General features: G+C 46.8%; 1 protein-coding gene across 2 annotated transcripts in view; it reads right to left on the reverse strand.

Annotated features, from left to right (window-relative positions):
• The window catches only part of THAP3 (THAP domain containing 3), a 429030-nt gene that overhangs the window by 184961 nt on the left and 219371 nt on the right, over window positions 1-24698 (reverse strand). The window contains exons 3-4 of one of the 2 annotated variants that reach the window (XM_069610418.1): window positions 8670-8747; window positions 7102-7170 (exon numbers count right to left, since the gene is read on the reverse strand). In XM_069610418.1, coding sequence (XP_069466519.1) covers window positions 7102-7170; window positions 8670-8747 — 147 coding nt within the window. The remainder of the gene's footprint in view (window positions 1-7101; window positions 7171-8669; window positions 8748-24698) is intronic. The other variant, XM_069610419.1, reaches the window with a different exon arrangement.

Below are 24698 nucleotides of genomic sequence, written 5' to 3' on the forward strand. Positions count from 1 at the left end.
CGGACATGTCCTTCAGGCTGTCAGTACAGTACTGGGAAACATTGTTTCCCTTTGTCGGGTTATTGTGTTACTAATTCTAGTTACTTTTATATCCCTTGTGGTAACGTTTTATCATTGTACAATGCATCTTACACTGCAGCACAAGGGGGTAATTTTTGTTTTGCCCTAGACTAACGCACAGAGGATTTACTCTAAGTGTGCTAAAAGGATAAGATGGTGGCAGCAGTGACTTTTTCCCACTTTTTGGGAATTTTCAGTTTAGCCTTACTGCATTTTCCACGTTTGGCTACTAACTGTGGCTAGTGTCCAAACAGGACTGTGCCACGTGGTTTTTCATCTGTCCTTTTGCCATCTTGTTCTTTAGCCTTCTTCCTGGCCTGAGAGGCTAGGAAAACCCAGGAAAATGCTTATAAGGACTTCCAGTGCCCGGGAAAGCACAAGCTTTTGGCGGGCTACTGGAGGACTGTTTGTGTTTGCTGGCAGGATGTGGGCTGGGACTGTCTGGTCCCAATCCACAAACTGGTTTCAGTATGTGAGTGGTATACATGAATGTTCCCGCCAGTGGTCTTGAATGGACCACTGCTGGGGTGGGTGTGTGGGCTAGTCCTGCTGTTGGCTAGTGAGGGCAGCAACTCTTACCTGGCTTTTCGGATAAGAAGAGGACCCCTGCACCCATTCTTCAGAGATCCTGGAGAAACCTGAAGGAGCCAAGTATCCTATCCAGCTGCGAGACCCGTGAAGGAGGCCTGGCGACCAACTTCTGCTGCTGTCCTGGAGGAGCGCTGTCTTGCTTGTGATCTTTAGCAGTCCTGCAAAGGGGCTGCGGACCCTCAGAGTGGAGGGACCATCCATTTCTGAGGTCTACTCGGGGCCCTGCCAAAGGAAGCCTTCGGAAGTGCCCTGGAACTGTCCCTGTGGCTGACCAGCTAGGATTTTGGCCTACCGTGCTGCTGGCATCACCGTTCTGAGTTTTGAACTGGAACTTGGGGGACCCTCAGCTGGCCCTACGAGACTAACCTCTGAGAATGTTCGGCATCCTAGCATAGAGGATACCTGAGATAGGGGGAAAATCTGACTGCAGCTGCTGGGTCCCTTTGCATCCCTGTGCTGCGGTCACCACCGTTCGAAATCACTTACCTGACAAGAGTCCAATCCTGAAAGGGGTCCTGCATCGGGATCTGCTGCATTCCTCACTCGAGAGTCCTTGCAAAAGTGAAAGACACCAACCGGAGACCAGCTCCAACCTGCAACCCCTGTGAATCAAGGACTGCAACATCGGCAGAAAAAGCAACCTCGGACCCTCTTCCTTTGTCCTGCCAAGTCTGGGGAAGAATTTGAGTGTGGGGGGCGGGGGGTAAGTTACGGAGCTTCTAATCTACCCCTATGCTCCCATTATAAATCAATGGGCTTATAATAAACCTTAATTCTAAAAATACTGGCTTTGCCATTGCTTGCTTGCGCAAGACCTCTGAAAGTTGGGGCTACTTTTGGTAGTTCGTTTTACTTGTACCTTAACCCTAAGATACCTTCACTGGACCCCAGAGACCCTACCTGCATTTTCTCCTGCTTCATAACTTCTGTGGAACCTTTACCTGATCTATTGGGCAAAAGGCCTCAGACAATTTAGGGCTGGACAATTTTTGTTAGGAATCATCTGTGTAGACCTTGAGTGCATAATACCAATCTAACCTTTCCTTTGCAGGAGTTTGTGTATGTACATATGTATCTTTTGTTTATTAGTCTTGTGTGATAACTGTACTTGCTGGTAGTCATTTTCATAGTGTTTTGCCCCCCCTACACCTCTTTCACAAGAAGAGTTGTCTATTCACTATTGTCTCGCCATCACCAACCTGTTGCCAACACTTGGATTTGACTTTATGGACACATTGACTTGGTGTTCCACCTTCTCAACTCTCATGCTGGACCTCCCCGGGATCTCGCACTCGGGATGGCCCTGAATCATGCCGTGCCCTTCTCGATTCCTTGCCTACATTCTCAGTTCCCTGCAACATTGTGTTTTACTAACCTCTGCAACTGTATTCACTCTTCCCTCTGCTTCTGTGCTCTTTTTCACTGTTTATTCTCTGTTCTCACCTCCTCTCCCTCCCTCTCTATTTTCTATGCACTTTTTCTATCAGAATTGTCCCTTGCCCTAGTATGATAGCAACAAAGTTTGTCCCCGCCCCCCCTTATTTATTCCTCCTCACACCCTCCCTTCCAGCACTATATGAAATGTCGTCAGGCCTAGTACGATAGTTGCTTGTTTTGTTCCTCTCCCTCCTTCTCATCCCTTCTCTTGTGAAATTCCAGCTCTACCAGAAATGTCGTCAGGCCTAGTACGGTAGTCGCCCGTCTGTTTCTCATTCCTTCCTATCTGTGTCTTTGCACTTGCTCTATCTGAAATTTCACCAGGGCGAGTACGATGGTTCATTTCACATTCTTGTTCATGGCCTGTAAGAATGTCATTGTATTTCTTCCTTGTTCCCTCCCTTGCCGTGAAGTGCTTTGAAACACATTGTGTATAGGCGCTATATAAATAAACTACCATATCATAAATAAATAACTACATTTTTATACATCCTGTCTAAGTGTAACTTGTGATTCCCATTGTGTGACCTCATTGTGGACCCTTTACAAGGGCACCACCTCTGAAGATCTTAGCCTAGACCGACTGTCACTGCTACCTGAACTGGTTTGGCTACAGCGCCCCAGAGTTGTCCTTGTCACAATATAGGTTGGCCTTCTATACATCTGTCCAGCAGGCCAGAGTATAGAAAATCATTCCCAAAATTCTTTATTCAAGAGTACTTGTTTCAATCTTCATAATTGCTTGTAATAACTTTGTCCCTTCAGTATTCAAAAGTACTTGTTTCAGCATTCACAATTGCCTTTCTTACGTTCCACTCTTAAACGTTACATGAATATATTGCACGTATTGACAAAACCACCTTCTTGCCGTACCCGGATCCCTTTCCCAGGTGAACTCACTGGATGCCTTTCATAGCACTTCTGCGAGGTCCCAGGCAGCCACTGACTTACAATCCCTCAGGGTGTCTCCATGTTGCAATGCAGCAGCGTTCTGTGGATTAGCTCCCTCAGTCAGCATGCTGTCAGCGGGTTCAGCTTCCCGGCGTGATTCCTCCAGCTGCTGACTGTCTCTTCCTCGCAGTTCACCCAGGACCTCTGCCTTCCAACAGCCTCGCTTTCCACATTGCACCTCGTTTTGGTTCTCCAAAGATTCTTGTGCCATGTCACTCTCACTACGGTCAAAGAAGTTGCATTGCCTTCTCCTGCTACCCAGCTGATCGGCATAAAGTTCTTTAAATATCCTACGCTGAGGTTTGTGCTCATTAGAGCTAGTCTGCTCACCTTGAAACAAATCACATGTAGTCTGCATTGACTCTGTATTCCCGTTCTTCGTCCCAGTACGAAAATGGCATTTTGGGAGGTTTGTCGGAAGTGTGTATAACTCCGTTTCCTACTCGTCCAAGTGTTGAGGGTGTGTTTCTGGTGGACATTTTGGGGAGGGGGGAGAAAAGGGTTGACCGTAGCCCACAAAGGCTTGAGGGATAGAGGGTTAATTTTGAAAAGGGAATAGGGGATACCATGTCTCACCAAAGGACATCATCCCCCCACCGGCCAGGTTCCCTCCACCCAGGGGATTTTCCCTGGCATATCCACCCCCAGGGTCAGGATCCAAAAGCGATGGCCTTTCACTGGCCACCTGAGAGGAGGATCCTGGGGTAAAAGAAGTGAGAACGCCCGCAGGTTCCTCACACTCCAATGAGAATAGAGCTGGGTCTACAGAGTATATGTTTCCTAGCTTATAGTAGATTTTTAATATACTTTAAAAAAATGAAACTGTGCCTTTCAACAAATCCCAATACCATTGCCACCTTCTCCAAAACTGAGAACTTGGAGAGCAGCAGTAAATGGCTCTGGCTCAATAGAGGCGCGAGTTTGATAAATAATTCAATGGGAACTCTAAGTGTGCTTTCGAACCATTGCAGTATGAACAAGATCAAATTATTAGTGAAAGTTTGGGTAAAAAATAAGGCAAAAGAGTATGGGATATATTACTCACCGAAATCGTATTTGTGGTGCTTGTATCTGATATGATGTGTATTACAAGATTTGTTTTCGAAACTCAAAACGTCGAAAGGGCGTGTTCAGTAATACTATCCCTAGTGCAACGTGAACTTTACCCATGGTCATTCATGCGTCGAGGCCCCACAGATTGTTGCTGACATGAGGTTGTAGCGAGAGTACAGATGAGAAAAGCAGAAACAGTGGTAACCCAAAAAACATCTATGCACCTTCTACTCCAGTAGGGGAGGAAGGGTGGTTCCATGTGAATCTAAGACGATAGAAGCACTAGAAATACGATTACTGTGAGTAATGCATCCCTTCTGGAGCTTGTGGATCTGCTTGGATCACATGCTATGCATAGATTAGCGAATAGTATCTGGAGAAGGAGGTGGGAAGTTAGAAGGTACGGTGGCAAAGATATTTTAGGACCGCTTGTCCCACCTGTGAATCTGCTTTAGAGTGTGAGTCAATGCAATAATGCTGTGTGAACGTATGGCATGGATGGATCTACATGTAGCAGCCTTGCAGATGGCGTCCAAAGGGATGTTTTCAATGAAAGCTAAGGTAGCTCCTGTACCTCTGGTAGAGTGCGCTCTTGGTGTGAAAGGTAGAACCATGTTGGATAGGGAATAGCAGAGCTGTATGCACTTCACTATCCATCTGGAGATAGCGTTTTTTTTTATATGTGATCGCCTACTCTACCAGTCGCTATGGAAACAAAGAGTTGGTCTATTTTCCTCAGGGGTTTTGTTTGCATAGTACAATACCAGCCTCTGTACATCAAGTGTATGGAGGCTTCTTTCAGCGGAGTTGGATGGATTTTGAAAGAAGGTGGGAAGTTCTATGGATTGGTTTATATGGAACTTTGAAAAGAACTTAGGTGAGAGCCTAGGTTGTGGTCGGAGGACAACCTTGTCCTTGTGTATAATGAAAAAGGGGTCTTGTACAGACAAAGCCTGTAGCTCACTGGCTCGTCTTATGGAGGTGATAACTACCAGGAATGTAGTTTTATAGGTAAGATGCTTTAGGCTGGCCTTGTGCATAGGCTCAAAAGGTGGCCCATGACCTTGGAGAGCACAACATTAAGATCCCACCCCAGGGGAGCGTTAGAAATTGCGGGTATAGCAGCTTTATCCCTTCCATGAATGCCTTAATGACAGGGACTCTCCACCAGGACACCTTGTTCTGTGAAGTGGTGAAAGCCTGTAGGGCCACCAGATGTACGTTTAAGGAATTACTAGGCCTGAGTCTAGTAAGTTCATCTAGTGTAGAATGTTAGCTGGAGAACATTCTAATGGACTTCGTGATTGTAATCTGCACCACATCACAAATCTTCTCCACTTATTAAAATAGCAGTGCCTGGTGTTGGGTTTTCATGCCCCTTTAAGCATATCCATACACCTTTGTGGAAGGTTTAAGCGGCCAAACTAGGACTTCAGGAACCAAGCTGCCAAGTTCATTGATTGTAGGCGTGGGTGGAGGGATGCCCCCTTGTGTTCTGTCAACATGGTGTACGGGCACAGAAGCTTGATAGGGTTGCACATCGCCAGTTTGAGCAGATGTGGAAACCAAGGCTGTCTCACCCACATAGGAGCAACCAGGATCAGGGTTACTTGTTCCTGGTGCATCCTGCTCAGGAGTGGTGTCGGGGGGGGGGGGGGGGGGGAGCGTAAGCAAATTCCCCTGACCATTTCATCCACCAGGCGTTCCTTGTACCATGGCTGAGGAAACCTGGACGCAAAGTCTGGGCATTGTGCCACGTGGCACACAAGTCTAGTGGGGGGTGACACCCCAGTGTATTCTGTCTAGGATATATCTGTCGAGTTGCCACTCGTGGTCTTCTGGCAGTGGGTGTCTGCCAGAGAATTGAGTTCCTCAGGAAAGCATTGAGATGTTAGGAACATGTTACGCTTGAGTGCCCACTTCCATACTTTTTTGGATAGCTTGAACAGACTTTGAGAGTGTGTGCGTCCCTGCTTGTTCAGATAGAACATGGCCGTGGTGTGGTCTGTGAGAACCTGCACTGTCTGACCCTCGAGATGTTGCTGTAAGGCCTCAAGAGCCTTGAGGACTGCCAAGAGCTCTAGGAAGTTGATCTGTCTTTGGGCAGTAGCGTGTGTCCACTGACCGTGGGCTGTGTGGTGGAGGAAGTGAGGCCCCCCCCCAATCCGGCAAGTGAGGCGTCTGTAGTTAGACTCACTCGTGTTGGTGTAGCGCAAAAAGGTTTTCCTTTGTACAGGTTGTCTTTGGACCACCAACAAAGAGCCTGAACCAGGGTAAGCGAAACAACCACCAGATCATCCCACTTCTGCTTGCCTAAGACTACTGTTTTGCTAACCATTTCTGCATTGTATGCATGCACAGACACATGTTTGGAACCAAGTGATTGCATGAGGTCATGATCCTGAGCAAGCGTGCTGCTTTGCGTACAGTTACCTGGCGAGCGACCTTGTAGTGAGGTATCTGCAACAGCATATTTTGTACTCTATCGTTTGAGTGGAAAGCCAGCTCCTCTTTTGTGTTTAGGATAGCCCCTAGAAACAGTTTTATTTGGCTGGGGACTAGACTTGATTTCTTCCAGTTGATGGAGAAACCCAGATTGAAGAGAAGGTCTATTGGTTTTGGTGTATTTAGACCTTGTGCCAAAGCTATTTCTCTGTTAATTAATACAGACAACCCATTGTACCTATATACTATAGCAGAATACATCAAAATAGGTCCAATGATAAGGTCAGACCTATACCATTGATACAGGACACCTATTAATACATTTGTTTTTATAGTTAATGTTTTAAGATTAAACTAATAATTGTGTTTTAGTGGTTTTAAAACTGGTTGCTACTGGGTGTACAATCAATCATTTTATATTAGCAAACTAAGTCGCTGTATTTTAGTTTTCTATTCATTGTAAATTTGTCAAAAGAAAAAAAGGATAACTGCTACCAGCTGTACAATGTGTAGTCCCTGAGCATTAAATAGTACCATTTCCCAAATGGGAAAAAATCGTCTCACCGTTTCTGTGGCTTGTGCTGCTTCCAAGATCCGTTTCTTCCAACATTTAGTTTCTGGCACATTCTGCTCCTTCTCAAAAAAAGAAAGTATTTCAGGTTTATGGTTACAGTTTCCTTTCTCATCTGGATGGCACCAGGTAGGAAATGCCCTTAAGGACCTGAACTAGCTACATTATAAAGAGGGGCAAGGCAATAAATGCCAATATAATTTATGGCAAGATTTGATCTAAATAAACAGCCTCCCACCCTGCTATCCAGGAGGCAGCCAGCCATTAACAAAGCGCACATCTGCCAAAGGGAGGCTCCCCAAGATGCACTTAACCACCCAGCGCCACCATGTCTTTTCAGTGGCATTGCCTACCCATAGGGCACGCCTGCCAAATGGACATAACCACTGATGGCAGGGACATTGCTTGCCCAGAAGTAATCAACTAAAGAAACTGACAGTCACCAGATATTGCCCACCATAAGACAGAAGACATCCAGAAGAAGTTGGTATTGCAGGAGTGGCAGAGCAAAGAGGCAACTGGCCCAGCTACAGCTATCTTAAAGGACAAGACATCCATGGACTAATCATTAAAGGGAGAGGACATGGTGCAATAGCCCAAACAGGTTTTCAGATAGGACATGTAACCAAACTATAAGTGGTAGAACGGGCACCTGATTTTCACCATAGAATGCAAGCCTTAAAATAAAGGACAAGCCACTGTGCTTAAATGAAGAAGGGCAATCACTTTCGATGCAACAAACCTAGAAGCCACGGTTTAGAAAACTTACAGAATTAACACTTTAATAGTGCTCAAGTAACCCAATAACGAGTGCACCTAATTCTTGGCAAGTATGAAATGTTCGGTTGCCTGCATGTGGAGAAATGCAGTGGCAATTTACTTTTCATGACTGGCTAATGGATAGCTACTCCAAATGCATACCCGTTGTGGGAGTGTTAGGCCCAATTTCAAGTAATGGTTAGAGGAGAGGGGGACAGGGCAGAAAGGGTTAACATAGAATAAGAAAACTAACTAAAAGAAAAAGGAAGGAAGTGAAAAGGACAGAAATGCTCAACGGGGATGGGGATAGAGGATACTACTGTAATAAAACCAAGGGTACCAAAATCCTGAAACTGCCTTTTTTACAGATAGGTAAAGATTTGTAAAAAAAAATAAAAACCAAGTTTACTTCTCAAAATTCACAATTTAGTTACTATTCTTAAAATAAAAAATCCTGGTTTAAGCAAAACCACTGGTCCCAACTCTAGTTCAGTTACTGTCTGCTATTCTTCCCATGTTGCTGAAATTGTGACAATTGCAAGACAAGATGGCAAAGGGGCATATTCATTGGGAATGCAACTGACATAGCGTTTTGACACTTAAGATTATGAAGACTTTTTCACTATAATGTACTAGGCTGAAACGTTTGACCAGTAACATTGCAAATTAATATTATTCGTCCAGATGAAAAAGAAAATGTGGATTCGGAATTTCGTAATTCCATGAAATCATTTGATCTGCTGCCTAACTAGTAAATGACACAATTAACCTTGGCTAACAAAACAAATTCAAGAATGCCTACCTCTTCAGTGGGTTGCAGATCCAGTTTCCTCCTCAGCTTTTTCAGTTTATTCTTTTTTTCCACCCTTTCTTGAAGCTGCTAAAGTGAACCGTGAAAGGTAGACGTTAGGGACTAGATCTGAGTAACAATCGTCTATAAAAACATTCACAAAGTGGCAAACTACAATTTGAAGTGGTTTTAGAAAACAATTTATGCGTCCTCTTGGTGAATCGTTCCATAAAAGAAAGGAACCGAAGGGAGCACATTAGTAAGAAGGGGGGGAAGGTGAGAATCCAGAGATGCCGAGGAGTTCAGGCTGAAACTACAAGAATCCTGTGTGCCTTTAAGTTTCTAGATGGTTTCTAGTGGGGACACTTGGGGTACGAGTTTAATCCGAATGGAGAACTGAATTTCAATACGCAACCACCGCAAGTGTTCCAGGAGAGGTGCCGGGCTGGATGTCTAGGGGTGTGTGTGCGGTAGGGACAGAAATATGGCAGAGCAGTGTCCCATAACTTTGCTGAAGTTAATAAGGTGCAGAGGGTACTGAAGCTGGGCCCAAGCTCCAGTCTGTATGCAGATCAGAATATATAGTGAAAGGTGGTTATCCCCTTAAGTGCTTTGGGCCAGCATGCTTCACCTTTGTATAGGAATTGTGAAGGCATCAAGAAGCAAGACCAAGACAACAGATTCAAAGTTCAAACCAAAATGTTTTAATAATTCCAATGTCAGGATGATTGAAGGCCTAACTTGCCCTATCCTAAGGTGGGATTTCCCTACCTAAAGAATCTACGGAAAGTCGGAGTCAGAAAGTTCAACTTAAAGGTCTGTGTCCAAAACCTATACTTGCCCTTGCAACTAAAGCTGAACAATGTATAGAGATGTCAGTAATAAAATAAATAGTGTTGCAAACAAAGTTATGAGCTTCCCAGCACCTGGCTTACTCTTCAGCTCCCCTTCCCCAAGTTCAAGACAGTTCCACAAAACCTTGGGGTTCCCTTCCCCAAGTTCAAGAAAGTCATCTTGAACTTATTCTCAATCTTTCAATATTCAAAGGCAGCTCCAGGCCTACTTTACCCTCCTTCTGGTTTCAGTTCAATTGGATTGGCTTCTCCTGTTTCAGTTCAGCAATTTCTTTAGCTTTCACAGTTGGGTTCCCTGGTCTAGGCGCAGTTGTCAGACCACACAGTCCACCCATCACAGGTCACGCAACGAGGCACCATAGTCTAGCCCACACAGGTCCTTCTGTATTTGTACCTGTGTGCTGGATCACACTTGGTTGGCGTCTCTTCGTCAGCCTCTTGGCTGTGCCACAATGTGTTCTTTCCTTTGCCAGTCTATTTGGCCTTGCCACAATGTATTTTTATATCTAGATCACTTCGTGGTGGTTTGGTTCCTTCACCACTTTGCATTCATGCTCTCTCGCCATCTTCCACACTTGCTTTCCTTCTAGCTTCACACGACTCATGCTTTGCTTTCAATAGGCAATATTTGAATTTCACACACACACACACTTGTCATCAAGGCACATGGTTGCTAAAACATTTCCTTTAGTTTGGTATTCAATTGTCACTTTTCACTCTGCCGCTTGCATATTATATTGTCCTTGTTTTCCCCATTGCTCTGGGTTAATTCATACTGGTGTATGCTCTCTCTCATTCTGCATCCAATTCTGATTTCCTACACAGCCCCAGTTTGAGTGCTCTTCCCACTACACTCACCCATTCCTGGCATCTCCTCCGGGAAGCTGTGTGTTCAGTTTTGGCTCCACCGGCATGTATAACTTCAAAAGCGAGCCCTTCTCGCACATCTCTCTCTTAGGGTCTTGCCAGCAGGTCTGCGCTCTCCGCAGACTCTGTCTGACCACTTTCTTCTGTGTCCGCAGCTCCTGTGCACCTCCCACCATTGAGCCTCCCACACCTGTGTCCTTCTTGCGGCACACTTGGCCCTGGACTCCACAGTTTCTTGGAGTCGTTTGCCAGCGTCCTGGTTCTCCCACAGGACCAAACTCAGCTGCCTCCTCTCACACAGGATTCCCTGCTGGTCCATTTGCTGCTGGCCTCCTCCATTTTTATATACCTGCAACCATTTGACAGGTTGCAGGTGCGAGTTCCAAATTGTAATTGCCTGGTCGCAATTAGTGAAGCACTTGGGACATGCATGACCTTTACAAAACCCGGTTGGCTTCTTCCTCATTGTTATGACTTGATGGTCGTGAAGATTATGGGGCCTCGGTCCACAAGTTCTACTCAGAAAGATGCAAATAACTTCTTGAGCGATCCTTGAGGCCACAGGTTTTTTGAGTGCCGAAGAACGCCAGGAACCAGGAACACCGGTGACCCCTCGACCGCTGTAAAGCAAGCAATGGGTCAGTACAATGGCAAACAATACACTGAATAGCGATGTAACAAATAGCAAGGGGCTTACCAAGGGTCTGGGGATGGGAAGAGCACAGATGAGAATGGAGGTGTTCCGTGTGGCTGCAGAGAGTAGCAAGCGGCAGCGGGTAGGCGTAGATTGTTGTAGAAATAGGCACTATAAGACCTGTATGGAAGGGTACTCCAAAAGGTTAACAGAAGAGGAAATCCGAAAACAGTCTGTTAAGAGTTCCAAGGTCAAAAGCCAGCCAAGTTCGTCGAAACCAGGGGTAATCCAAAGGAATCCGAAAACACAGTTCAAAGGTCCTGAAACAGCAGAGCAAAACAGTATCCAAGGGCTTGACAGAGGAATCCAAGAAGAACAATCCGTAGTCCAGATTCAAGATGTGGAGACAGGAAGACGCCGAACAGTGCCTGATTGGGTCAGCTGTGAAGCACTGAATGAGCGTTCCCTCTCCGATTTTAAAGGGGCCTAGGAGTGTCACATGACCCATCACGTGACTGATAATGTAGCACGTTTCCTTGTCACATGACCCAAGTTTTCAAAACACTGCCGGATCCTCCTGAGGGCGTGACGAAGCAAAGGAAAAAGCCGGCGTCTCCGTCGACTGTCTCCAAGACACCAGGGCAGCTGCCAACGTTGCAATGGGTGAATATGACCATAGCGCGTTAGATGCCCTCGTGTGCGCCGCTGCTGTGCTGCTTGAGGGAGTGAGGACATGAGGTCAGAAGGGGAAGGCAGAACAGGACCTGAGATGGAGGGCTTAGTGGCTGCACGGGCATTCGTGCGCGTAAGGTGACCAGTGGATGGTGCAACACTCATTTTGGTACTAGAGTGGTGAAATTACTTACCAGTGTTCACTACTCCTAGTTGCCTCCTCCTCGTCCCAGTACTATAGTGGGTTGAATGAGGGGAGATGTTTTACAACAGCCCAAGGCTGGGGGGAGGGTGAGGTTGGTTCTCAGAAGTAACAGGGGATAACCATGTCTCACTATTAACCCTCTTTTTGACACTCTTTCTGTGAATTCTAGATTGAGATCTTCTGATGTTATCCTGGCTAGAGGGAAAGGGGTAACAATAGCCCATAAATGCGCCTGGGATTACAGGTTCATCATGGAATGGGGGCGTAGCGCATCTCCCTCAGGGACATCCTCTCCCCAATCCTCCAAGCACCCTCCACCCAGGTGATCCTCCCTCGCTTCTCCACCCCCAGTGTCGGGATCCAAGAGCAATGGCCCTTCCCCGGCCACCTAAGTAGACGATATCTGGGAGAATAAAGTGAGGATGCCCACAGGTTCCTCACAGAATGCACACTAGTAAAAGGTTAGCTGGGGTGTCCTGTATGGACTATTTTTTCAGAACGCTCGTCCTGGTTTGGCTTTGGTGTTGCTCTTGGGGACTGTTGGGGCAGGAGATGGAGGTAGTTTGGGCATGTTCCAGTTACTATTTCCCCACTTGGTAAGTGCCCATCCAGATGTCTATGTTAATGGTAGAGATCGCTAAACGTTGTTGCAATCAAAATGAGGGCTTCAAATCCTGTATGTTGTGTGGGGGGGAAGCTTTTAAGTGACTGAGCAGACTGCAACTTTCTAAAAGGTTTATCCTTGTCACCATATAGGGGCATGAACACCAAGGGTGGTGGTGTGTCTTGAGTATGTGGTAATGAAGGCGTGGTTGAGGCTGGTCTCCGGAGTATCTTGACATGAGGGGATGCAACAATAGTGTTTAGATATTGGTCCTTGGTGGTTGGTTTTCAATGTCATCTTTTCAATCTGAAAATGTTTCACCTTTCAGTACAGGTATTTTATTTCTTATAGTCGCAATGAACATAGCGGAAGTATTGTACCAATATGTCAATCTTGAATTTCATCAGGACATTAGAACTACTGTGCGTTTGATTACAATGGCAGATATGTTCTTTGAATCGTTCGGAAGTCGTATTTCTCAGCAGTAGTTCTGAGTATTTAAATAGTCTTACTGTATATTTCTATAGCCATTTCCCCAAAGAAGGCCAAGTTCATCCAAAATAGGTTTGGATTTTTATTTTATTTATCAGTCTTCCTGGAATTAAATAATTAATCATACATAACTGGTTCAATAACTGTATTTTGAAATCATATCAATTGCATGTTGAATTTATTCTGGACAGTTTACCACCAAGGTAAACAGAAAAGATTACCTTTCCTAGGTTTGGTTGCTTTATTTTCTGCGAATTACAATTGCGGGCACTGATGTGAACCAGATGCATAGTTAAGAATCCTTATTATAATGTGTGATTACATTTAGTGGTACCCACTTTCCTTGGTTTGGTTTTAACCTTTGGATGTGAACCATTTAGCTAGTTTCTTCTGCAAGTTGTTTACAAGGCATTTATAGTCCCATGGTGTTGAAGGCAGTGCAATCCACTTATGAAGCTGCTCATCCTGGTGTATGTATTCTCGGGTCCAGTGCAATTATCTCAGTTTACCTCAAGTCTTTAAAAAAAGGGTTTATTCATACTTCCTTACAGGGTCGGATCGAGTGCATGGGTGCAATGGATGGTTCTGTGAGCGTGATTCTTCTATGAAGATTGTGAAAGAAAGTCTCCCATGGGAAGGTCTACTGAAGAGCAGACCACAATTATGTTTTTGTCACTGAAAATGCCATCTAGCATGTGACCAGCTATTTGGTTGGCTCTCTTAACCATGTGTTTGATTTGCACTGCAGTGAGAGTAGCTACAAAGAATCTCATGTTGGGTGGTCTTCTTTCTCGAGATAGAAATGATCAAGCATTGTCAAATAACGGCTATACACAGGTGTTGGCGTCTGCATCAGTGAGTTTGTCAGGGAAGACTGGACTGTAGGAAGGCAGTTGAGGATGTTTTCTACTGATGGGGTTGAGACTTTGATTGAATCTCTCTAGACCAGTGCTATTCCTCCAACTCTCCTGTTGCCACAATCAATACATATTATCTTGTAGCTGGTGGAATACTTGCGTGGATGGCCAATGATTATCACAGAGGCAGATTTCTTTGATTCAATATAGATCCATTTCATCCTCAGAAGATTTTGAATATGTCCAAGGTGTGTTTAGCGACTGACTTTTCTTATCAAGCGGCATCTACTTCACACAATTCCATGGTGGGCGTTAACAGTGGGAGGAGTGTCAGTGGGTCTTAATTCCAGAGGCTACCCCCGCTTCTAGGATCCGGCTTTCCGATTTGAAGAGGCGTAGTAGGTGGTTCCAGTAGTCAGAGTAACCATTCTGGTGTCCTTGTAGGATGGCTGTGGCAAGTTGTGTTGTAGCCAAAGATTTGGGATGTAATGGTTCTTTCGGTTGTGGTTGTATGGTAGATTGATGGAGTGGCTATAAAAGAAGGTTGTTTGGTTACAGTTGTATCATATTTCTTGGTTTGTTTGTTTGTCATAGTACCTGGGTTTGGGTTGATGCTTCAAGAGATTTTATATGAAGGGGTTTAAGAAACTTGCATTGGCGTGTAAGTGGGATACATTTAGTGTCTCTGGTTGACTGGAGTAAAGTCATTGCCACAGTGGCCTCCATCACTTTCCTTCTCCTTTCTCCTCTACCAATGCTACAGACGCATTTCGATTTCTTAGCATAGGGTGCAAATTGTCAAGTTGCAAGCTACTAGCCAGCCATGAAAAAGCCACTTGCAGCCCCAATTCTAAACATACACACAGCAACCCTTTTCTAACTCGCCAAGAGTCAAATGTCACTAACCAGTGGCGAGTGCTGATTTTGCACACGATTTAGCATGCTGTATAGTGGACTAAAAGATTTGATGGCACAATTGTAGGTGGAATAGGGGAGAGAAGAGTAGGGTAAAATGGATGGAGCAGAATGGGAGATGCTTACCCTGTTTATTTTAAAGATGCCTGTGCTATAAGAATCTATCTCAATTAGTGAACCAACCTTGGAGCTTAGCACTGCAATACATTCTGGAGTTTTAATTAGCTGGCAACGTCCTGCGTTCCGACCACTGGGTGCCTCTTTGGGATGAACTAGATAAGCAATGGATCCCCTAGAAGCACAAAGAATGGAATAATGAATTGCACTAGCTGTATGGTTGATTCACTGGTAGCGGAATTGACCACAACAACTATGCATTCACTGGCAGCACAATGAGGTTAGGTCAGTGGCTAACTGATTCATTGGTGTTAAAAAGGTTTAATCTAGCTGTGCAATGGAATCAACTAATCCAATTGAATTATGCAATCAAGCAGTGCAACTGCCTCATGTCAGAGTGAGAAGTAAAAGGACACACTGGAAAAAGAAGCTATGCAATTTGTTCACTGATGACACCGAATGTAGCATGAAATAATTTTAGCGCAGAGATTGAAGTGATGAAATGTAGAGTGAAATCATTTTAGCAGTTACCTTTATTTACTATTAGCGCGAAAAGGAATATGGGAGTAGGATAAAGTAATGGATTCACTAGTAGCAGTGAAAATCCAACTGTGCAATGTATTTGGTGGTACCAAGATGACATTAATCTAGCTATTCAATGAATTCACGAATCAAACCATGAAGGGGATAGTGAGATCAAAATAGAGAACTCACTGGTTCCACAAGGAATACGATTATACATTGCATTCACTGGCTGGAATGAATCAATCTAATTATGCAGTGGATTCACTGGCAACACACCGGAGGTTATGGTAGTTATGCAGAGGCTGCTCTAGTTTCAAGATGAGCAATAAAAGGAGGCAGCGAGCAACGATTGAGTTGGATGTGATATGGATTCACTGGAAGCCCAATTCATTAATCTTACAAAGAGCTGTATTAATTTGTAAACAAGTTATGTAGTACAGAGATTGAGCAAGCTACTCTGGGGGGTTTCTTTAGCAGTCAATGAGCCAATTGGACTGAGCAATGAATCCAGTGGCAGTAAAATGAAACATTTTTAACAGGTATGCAATGGATTCTCTGGTACAACAATGAGGGGGAACAATGAAATTAATATAGCTTTGAAATCCTCTAGCTGTGTAATGGATTCACTTGTGTTGGGACAGTTTTTTCTAAAGTCCAACTGAGGGCTTCATAAAACCATACATTTTAGGCAGTACATAAGCTCCACTCTTAGTACAAGGCTATACCATCAGAGAATGTTGGTAGCATGGAGAGAGCAGCCAGGCTCATCTTAGGAGCGAGAGAGGGATGTAGCTTGGTACTAAGGAATTGTAGCATGCATATGATAATACAAGTAGGCCTAGATAAAGTACCATCACATCACATACAAACACAATTATAAAAACCAACTCAATACTTGGGGGCTATAACCCAAAATAGAACCTTATTCAGAATAGCAACACATTCAGAATGCAATCAGCTATTCTTGGGGAGTAAAACAGGGGTAGATATAATTTAGAATACAGTCAGTAATTCAAGGGTAGTAGACCCAGCCAGTAATATAGTGACACTCCGTTATGAAATCACATAATAAACCAACCCTGTTACAAGTATACTCCTTGCAACATTACTTTCTAGAACTCAGTTCGGAGCTAGTAAAACAACTTGTTTACTTTCTGAAGAGGCTGTAAGCTACTCCGTGACGATTATTAACACACAAGGACTATTTCTGACCGTCCAAGGTCTTTCAAGTTAAGTAATGGACGCTATGACTATTTTGGAACTGCTGTAAGCAGATTCAGGGGAGGTACAGCATGGCAGCGAATCCCAGGTCAGCCCCTCACTCCTATACACGGGCAAAGGGACCAAATAGACTGTTCACCATCTCCGGGGCTAGCCCAAGCTGCAACTGTGGTGGAAAAGGGAAGAGGGATCCTGACATTGTTGAGTGAGTCTGAACTGCTGCAGGGTGTCTGGCCGCTGATCACCGATTGAAAGGGGCATAGTATAGACAACGGTGAGGGTAAGACACTAAAACCTTCATCTGGACCTTTATGGTTTTGAAGACTGCGATGGCTCGCCATCTTCACCCCATGCTTGGAGGACCCTAGTGTGAGGATCAGGGTCGAGATTGGTAGACCGCGGTGCGACAGGGTGGAGGGAATAGACTTCCACATGCTCTTGCCCAGCGCAGGAGTAAACACCGGGAGAGACCAGCGTGCTAAGCTCCCGACTGGGGAGTCAGACCATCGAGTGGTGGACGGAACACAGTCCCTGTACGAACAGACCCCTGTCGGGGTGCTGTTCACCAGTCTCTGAGGTCACTTCCAAGCACCACGATGGTGAAGGACAAGGTCAAAAAGGGTGCGCTGCAGAGCAGAAGCAACAATATATGGTGGGGACCCCGCAGAACACCCACCCACCAGCTCCCCCCCAAAACTCCCCCCTCTCGAGTTCCAGTCCTTGGGCATGGAAGACAAAACACAAGATCCCCAGATCGCCCTCAGGGACTTCATGGGGGCTATAGAAGCATCCAGTTCCTCCGTTGAAGAAAAATAAAATCTACGTCTCTCCTTCCTACGCCAAGATCTTCGGAATCTGGCCACCAGGGCTACTGAAACGGAACAACGAATTTCAGACTCGGAGGACAATCAAGCGCATGGAAAAGCAGAAGCGTACACAACTGGAGAACCACGCGGAGGACAGCGAGGGGAGAGCCGTCGCAACAACATATTCATCCTCGGGGTGCCACAAAGAGAAGGGCCTAGCACCGAGCTCCTCCTGGAGAATTGGCAGACTGTTTGCGGCTAACTTTCCAAATTCTTTTCTATTGAGTGGGCGCATCGGATCCCGACTGGTTTCCCGTTTGCATGGGCGGCCCCACAAGCCTGTTCATCGCCAAACTCCTGAACTTTCAAGAACGGGACGCCATACTGCAGAGGGCGTGCGCCACTGGTCCGGTTACATATAACGGCTAGCATATCAGGTTCCTTCCCCGATTATACCAGAGAGGTACAAAAGGCACGACAGTCGTTCGATTCAGTCAAGAAGAAAATGCAATCTCTGGACATAAATGGGCCCAGTGATCGATACTGCAAGCAACGGATGAAGGGCGACCGTAAGATTCTTGGCCCCAATTTGGAAATCACTGCAATCGGAAATGCACTACAGGCAGCCACGGAACATGGAGGGGCACTCAAAATGTTTGGTTTAGTTTCTCCGCGCCCAGTTGGCGTGTCGCTTGGGCGACAGGTGCTTCATGTTGGGGTGTGGGGGGGGTCAAAGGGGTTCGGCTTGTACACAATACACGTAGTGGGATTTTTTTCTTGGGGGTGGGGGGAGACTATGTTCGAGTTATGGGGATGCCTTGCTTGACCTTTTTCTGTACAGTGGGGGTGGAATGATGGGATTTTTGTCTGGTGATCCCATGGGCAGGGCGAGATCTGAGCTTACAGGTTTCTTTCTCACCACATACTGATTGCAACTGGGTCTCATGAAGGGTGGTCTCTGTTGGCTTGGGAATATTAACGGCCTGGGTTCTAGCATTAAGAGGCACCTGGTGCTTCAGTACCTTAACTGGAATGCTCCGGGCATTGTACTGTTGAGCGAGAGATTTGATGGGGATGGAGTGCCGCCTCAATAACCAACTACACACTAGCCTTCCACGCAGGATTCTCCAGAGGGACGAGGGGCGTGCTAATACTTGTCCACAAGGGGGTCCCATTCCAGCTGAAAGAAGTATGCATGATTTTAGGGGTAGACTTGTTTTGGTCCGAAAGGAACTATGGACAGCCACCTGGTGCATGATAGCCGCTTATGCTCCACCACCCCTCGCGCATGATCTGTTGAATGACATCCAGGCTCTGATGCTCAAGACTCAGGTCGATGCATGGGTGGTTGGGGGAGATTTTAACGAGGTCATGAACCTGCACCTAGACCGTACACACGTAGGTAACTGGAACCCCCAACGCGACCACCAAACTGCGCTACTTTGCCAACGCACTGGGTCTGGCTTGTCAGGGTAATTTCCCGGGGGCAGCAGGGCCATCCGCGGACCTCCGGGGTTGGGGAGGCCCAAACTCCTCCTGTGTCCCAAAGGAGTATGAGGCACACATAAGAGCAAAGAGTTACTGCTGTTTATTGCACAAAACAGACAGGGACAGGTTCTCACAGTGTAGGTACCCAAGGAACATCTCAGCAGTGATGGGCTCGCAGGCCCTTTTTCTAACCGGATGACGCTACTACGTGAGTCACCTGGGAAAGTTTGCCCCTAAACCCAACGCTACACCGGGTTGGCTCCCTGGGTGGTAGGGTCAGTATGGATCAGTATAAGAGAATATTAGTGGTGGAGAGGAGGTCAGGTGGTACGCTTGGGTCGTCCCTAAAAATGGTTACCTAGAAAGTGTTACATGAAGAAAGTTAGTGATTGGTTGAAATATAGTGCCATCAGTGATTAGCCCGTCATATTCTGATTGGTTCATCTGCGAGCCCCCAAGCCTGGGACCATCGGCATTCCCAGCTCGCGATGTACCTGGCGTTTGCAACAATGTAAGACTATGCGTTGGTCGCGGACAATGGACAGGTCTTACTATTGGCTGTTGGGTGCTCCTCTCCCATCAGCGCTGGTGTCCAATTTGTAACTTTGTTGGTGCAGTCCGAGTCCCAGGCGTAAGACCCCAGAGCTTCTCTGGTCCTTGGAGCTTGGCATTGTATCGGGTCGGCCTGGTCACGTGTTGAGACCGTTGCTGAAGCAGAAATAAGGGGATTTGATTTGTATTTCTGCTCCGAGCAGTCTTTAGCAGTGGCAGGTGTAACCTTGGCGCCGTGAGTGCGGCGTGTAGATTGCAACTTCGTGGCCTTGTCTGTGGGGCTTCAGTCAGGGTTTGTTCTGCATGATCAGCACCTTGCAGCTCCGTCCGAGCTGTTCTGGGCCTTGGGACTCTGGTTTGCGGCCTACCTTGGCCTAGTCTATGGGTGGCGGCATACAACCCGTAACACGAGGGTGGCGAGGTGCGACTTGGGTCCTTATACATTAGTCCATCAACAGGGTGACTTCTTCAGGGTTTTAGTAGCAAAAAGCATGTACACGAGCTCTTCTGGAGTCTTGCGTTTCTGCGCTGCAGTAGTTAGCCTATGTGAAAAACAACGATGATGCATGTCTGAGTGTGAGCGGTCCTCTACGTCATAGCACTGAGTATGTTCTTTGTGTGGGTTGGTGTGTATCTGATCCAGGTGTTCTTGTCCGTTGTGGCTATGTCGTCATGTCATCTCTAACAATGGTGATATTGGTTAGTGACATCTACTCGAGTTGGTCCATATGGTCAGTCTCAGCTCAGTCCCACCATGTGCTTTGGATGGCGCGCAGCTAGCCTGGGGGTGTGGTGCGTGGCCACAGTGGTTCTTGACGTCCGGGGCAGCAGTCAGAGGGCTGAACTCATCCCGCCGTGGGTGCTTAAGTCGTGACGTCATAGGCCATGGTCTGGACGGGAATCGGGGCAAGGGATCATCCCATTTCATTTTCCCTCTTCAGGCTGTTGCCTGGACTGTTGCACGGGTCTGAGGCGGGTTACTCCTCCTCCAATGCACATAGGTCTATTGTGATGAATCAACTTCCAGGATACCAGTGGTCCAGGGATAAATATCGGTTTCTAAACCATCAATCAGCCCTACACCTCTAGTACACCAGAAAGGAACCGAACAGATTGGAACACAAGTAAATTATAAACCTCCTTGTCCAAGTTTGGTAACGTGGACGGAACAGCAGGCTCATCTCCGCAAGGTCGTGAATAGTTGGCTAGTTGCAACACAGCATCCAGTCAAGGTTGTATAAAAATAACTACTTTATTATCACTACAACAAACAGTTCTACCACACTACAAATAAAGCCCACACTGTAAAGGAACAGAATCGCTGTGTCTGTGCTGGTTGGCAGATCTGGAATGCTGGCCGAGGCATGTCAGATGGCTCCAACGACTGCGGCGTGACAACAGTCAGCGGTGCAGCTGGTTGCGATTCGAGGATTTGACTGTCTTGAAAATGTCCTTAAAAGATGGATGCTGGTTGATGCTTGGGCAGCACTCCTCTTCGCTTCTTCACAGGGCTTGTTTTGTCCTTTCAAGGCGGAGGACGGCACAAAGCTTACAAGAGTGTTTGCAGGCAACGGCCTTGTCCTTAGTTCAGCTACATTCCAGCAGTTAACACCTAGTAAGCTTGCTGACAGAACCTAGCAGGGCACGCTGTGTGCTGTCTGGGTACCGGTTCTGGAGCTGCTGGACGGGTCTTCTGAGTCCGGTATCTCCCTCTATTCCCTGGGAGATGTTTAGGGGAGTGCTCTTGCTTCCCTCTTGGAACTCCTGGCCTTCTTCACTGGTGAAGATGCAAGGTAGCCAGTACCTTCAGCACGGGTCCAAATGAGTTGTCTTTTCTCCTTTAGAAGTAGTCGGATGATGTTCAGCCCTCTTTTAAAGCCAAATGGGCCTATCTTAATGAACCAATCCTGGGTCCCCACCAACAATCTTTGTTATACACAAGTTCAGGACCAGAGTGCTCAGCAACAGGAAAGGTAAGTGGTGACAACATATACCCCCCCATCGTACTGTCTGTTGTAGATCAAAGTGTCTCTCTGGTTAACTGAGCCCTCTGACTCTTGATTAAGGTCTCCCTTGACATTTGTGCCAAGAGCAGACGTCCAGTCTCCCTCAAATCACATACTTCTCCCCTCTGCAAGGGAATTGCTCTGCAGGTGTACCTATGTTAACTGATGGACCCAGACATGCCATTCACTGCCTTTCATACAGTGGGGTGGGAACTAGCTTCAAGTTGACACATTGCACACCAAAGGGGTGTTAGCCCGCTTTGCTGTTGTCTGTCCAGCAACCAAGCCCCTTCCAGGCTTGCCTCAATTATCTCATTAGTATGCACTGCCACCAGCCGGACTAAACAATAGGACAACAGATCCATGGAGCCCTGATATTAATGCGGCTGCCCATGGCTGGAGGTAGGTGTGCCTTTCCCCTTCTTGAGATGCTTTGATGTACCCGTGGCTGCCACTCTAGCGGAACATGAGAGGGGAAGACGGCGCTTTTAGGCTGTGTCCTCCCGGAGCACACATGACTTTGCATTTCATGCAGTGAGCAGCGAAAATGTGTGCGGAATGGCCTCACATATTTTCAGAGGTTGATCTCCAATCAATTATTTTCATGATCAAAAAAAAGTCTAGCCAAGCGCACACTCCCCGTGCAGATGGTCGAATTCCTCACATCTATGTCCCGCATTGAACATTTCATCCACATGTCTGGCTAGGGGGATCTCAGATCACACTCCCCTCCTCATGCAGCTCCTGTTTCGGGACGGCAAGGCCCTCAGCAACCTGGTGTCTGAATGCGTATTACCTAAGAATCCCAGAGGTCGCAGAGGGGTTAACTCTAAAAACGACCAATTATTTCACTATGAATGAGGGCTCGGTGGACCGCTCAGTTATACTATGGGAGGGTTACAAGACTGTTCTCAGGGGGGATATCACTAGTCACAGCAATAAGTTCTAAACATAGGAAAGAAGTGGAGGAGGTGGAGCTGAACACTGTTAGGGCAGAGGAGGACTTTCTCATCTCAGACTCCCGGGACTCCCAGGAGGCTTTGGCCACAGCACAGGTGGTTTGTGCAATGTGGCGTTAGGCAACGCTAGATAGGCTCTTTGGGTGAGGCGTAGCCATATCCACAAGACTGGAGATAAAGCTATTAAGGCACTGGCATGGTTTGAGAGGCACGATCAGGGGCTACGCTATGTACAAGGGATACAGGATACCCTCAAGAGACAGCTGTGAAGGCCGCGGACAATACCAACAGATTTGCGTCCTTCTAGGAGTCAATTTATTCCCCTAGTTGGTGCCCAAAACATCGGATAAGCTTATCTTTTTGGATCAGGTAGCACTTTCCCATCTCATGACAAAATAGGCGCTGGGGCTTGATGCCGACACAGCGGAGGAGGCAGTAGCTGCAGCGATTCGGTAACTGAAATCTGCGAAGACCCCATGACCCAACAGCTTCTCAATTGAGACGTGGAAGCAGCTTGGGGAGGCAGTTGTAGGACTCATACACTGTTTGTTCTTGCAGTCTGCACTAGATGGGCACCTCCCCCTCGACCTGAGAAGAGCGACCATTGTGGTCATCCCAAAACCAGGGAAGCCACCTGACCAATGCGCCTCTTAAAGGGCCAGATCCTTTCCAATCACCTCACAGGGGTTAGTGACTTGCTAGTTCACCCTGACTAATGCGGGTTGATGCCCTCTAGATCCACGAGGATGAACCTCATGTCTAACTGGCCACTGATCAGGCTCCAGCACTGCAGAACTGGCTGCCTTGGCGGCCATTGATTTTGAGAAGGCATTTGATTCAGTGGACTGGACCTCCTTGTGGGAAATCATGGGTCACATGGGTTTGGGGATAAGCTCCTTAGATGGATTTGTCTACTCTACACCTCCCCTCAGGCGTTCATCCGGATCAATTGAGTATCTTCCAGGGGTTTTGCTCTGGGACGGGGGATGCCACATGGGGTGCCCTCTATCCCACCCTGCTGTTCACTCTGGCTACTGAAACACATGAAACTGAACGGCTCCAGATTGGAAGGGTTTTAGGTGGCCTTGGGACAGGGGGTGGCGGGATAGAGTTTTGCTCTAGGCGGACAACCTCTTGATATACATGAGTGAACCCGAGAACTCCTGCCCGTCGGTGACCAGGACCCTGCTGGAATATCAAAGGTTTTGGGGCTGAAGTTTAACTGACTGCGCTTTTCCCATTGAAAGGGGATGAAGGTGCCATTCCCCGCAATTGTCCCTGCTGGGTTGGGACCTCAGGATTCAGATACCTCGAAATCCAGCTGAGCCTGAGCACAGCTGACCTCCTTTGACTTAACCTCAACCCGGTAGCAGAAAGGATTGCCTTTGATTTTGCCCACTGGCAATCTCTGCCGCCAACTCTCAAGGGTAGGGTGGTGCTTTTCAAGATGCTAGACCTCCCTCGGTTTTCATACGTACTGCAAAATGCCCTGCTCTCAGTCCCCAAGTCTACCTTTACCAAGATTGACTGCATCCTTCGCACACTTTTATGGAAGTGGGGATAGCCTTGTATAGCCCTTAGGACGCTTCAGCTCTCTGTGTGGGATTCGGGCTTGGCCCTGCCATGCTTGCGGACATATTATTGGGCCTCGCAGTTATGCCTGGTGAACGACTGGCTGCATGGGGACCGGTGACTGCCGCAAGTGGTGAATGAAATGGGGTGGATGGGAGGGAGGCCACCAAAATAAGTACTCTATGGGAAAGATTCCTGAGAAACAGTCAAACCACAGATGATTGGTCACACTCAACGTGTATGGGTCGAATCTCACCGGTTCATCGGATGCGGGAGCAGACCAACGCTGGATTAACCTTTATGGAACAATTGCAATTTACCAGAACTGTCTCACATGGGCCATTTTAGGAGTTGGGAAGAGACCGGTTCAAAAAGTTGTCCGACTTCATACAAGATGGGCGACTGCTTCCGTTCGAGTCTCTGCGGGAGACATTTGGGTTTCCCAGGAATGAAAACTATCACTATATGCAATTGACACATGTAGTTCTGTCCCAATTCCCTTCTCTGAACGAGATCCCTATGTGCTCACCCCTAGAAACTAACGTTTTCCCTACCCGCATTGTTACTAAAGCCACCTCCACATTTTATCAGGTGCCGACGGTGTTTGGAGCCCAGGAACTGCCCCATCTCAAGGCTAAATGGGAAGGGAATGTAGGTCTCCTAGACCCTGAGGAGTGGATGGAAGCACTCATTTT

Source organism: Ambystoma mexicanum, chromosome 8 (assembly GCF_040938575.1).
Source record: "Ambystoma mexicanum isolate Mex_15411 chromosome 8, UKY_AmexF1_1, whole genome shotgun sequence".
In the NCBI taxonomy this organism is placed as follows: Eukaryota; Metazoa; Chordata; class Amphibia; order Caudata; family Ambystomatidae; genus Ambystoma; species Ambystoma mexicanum.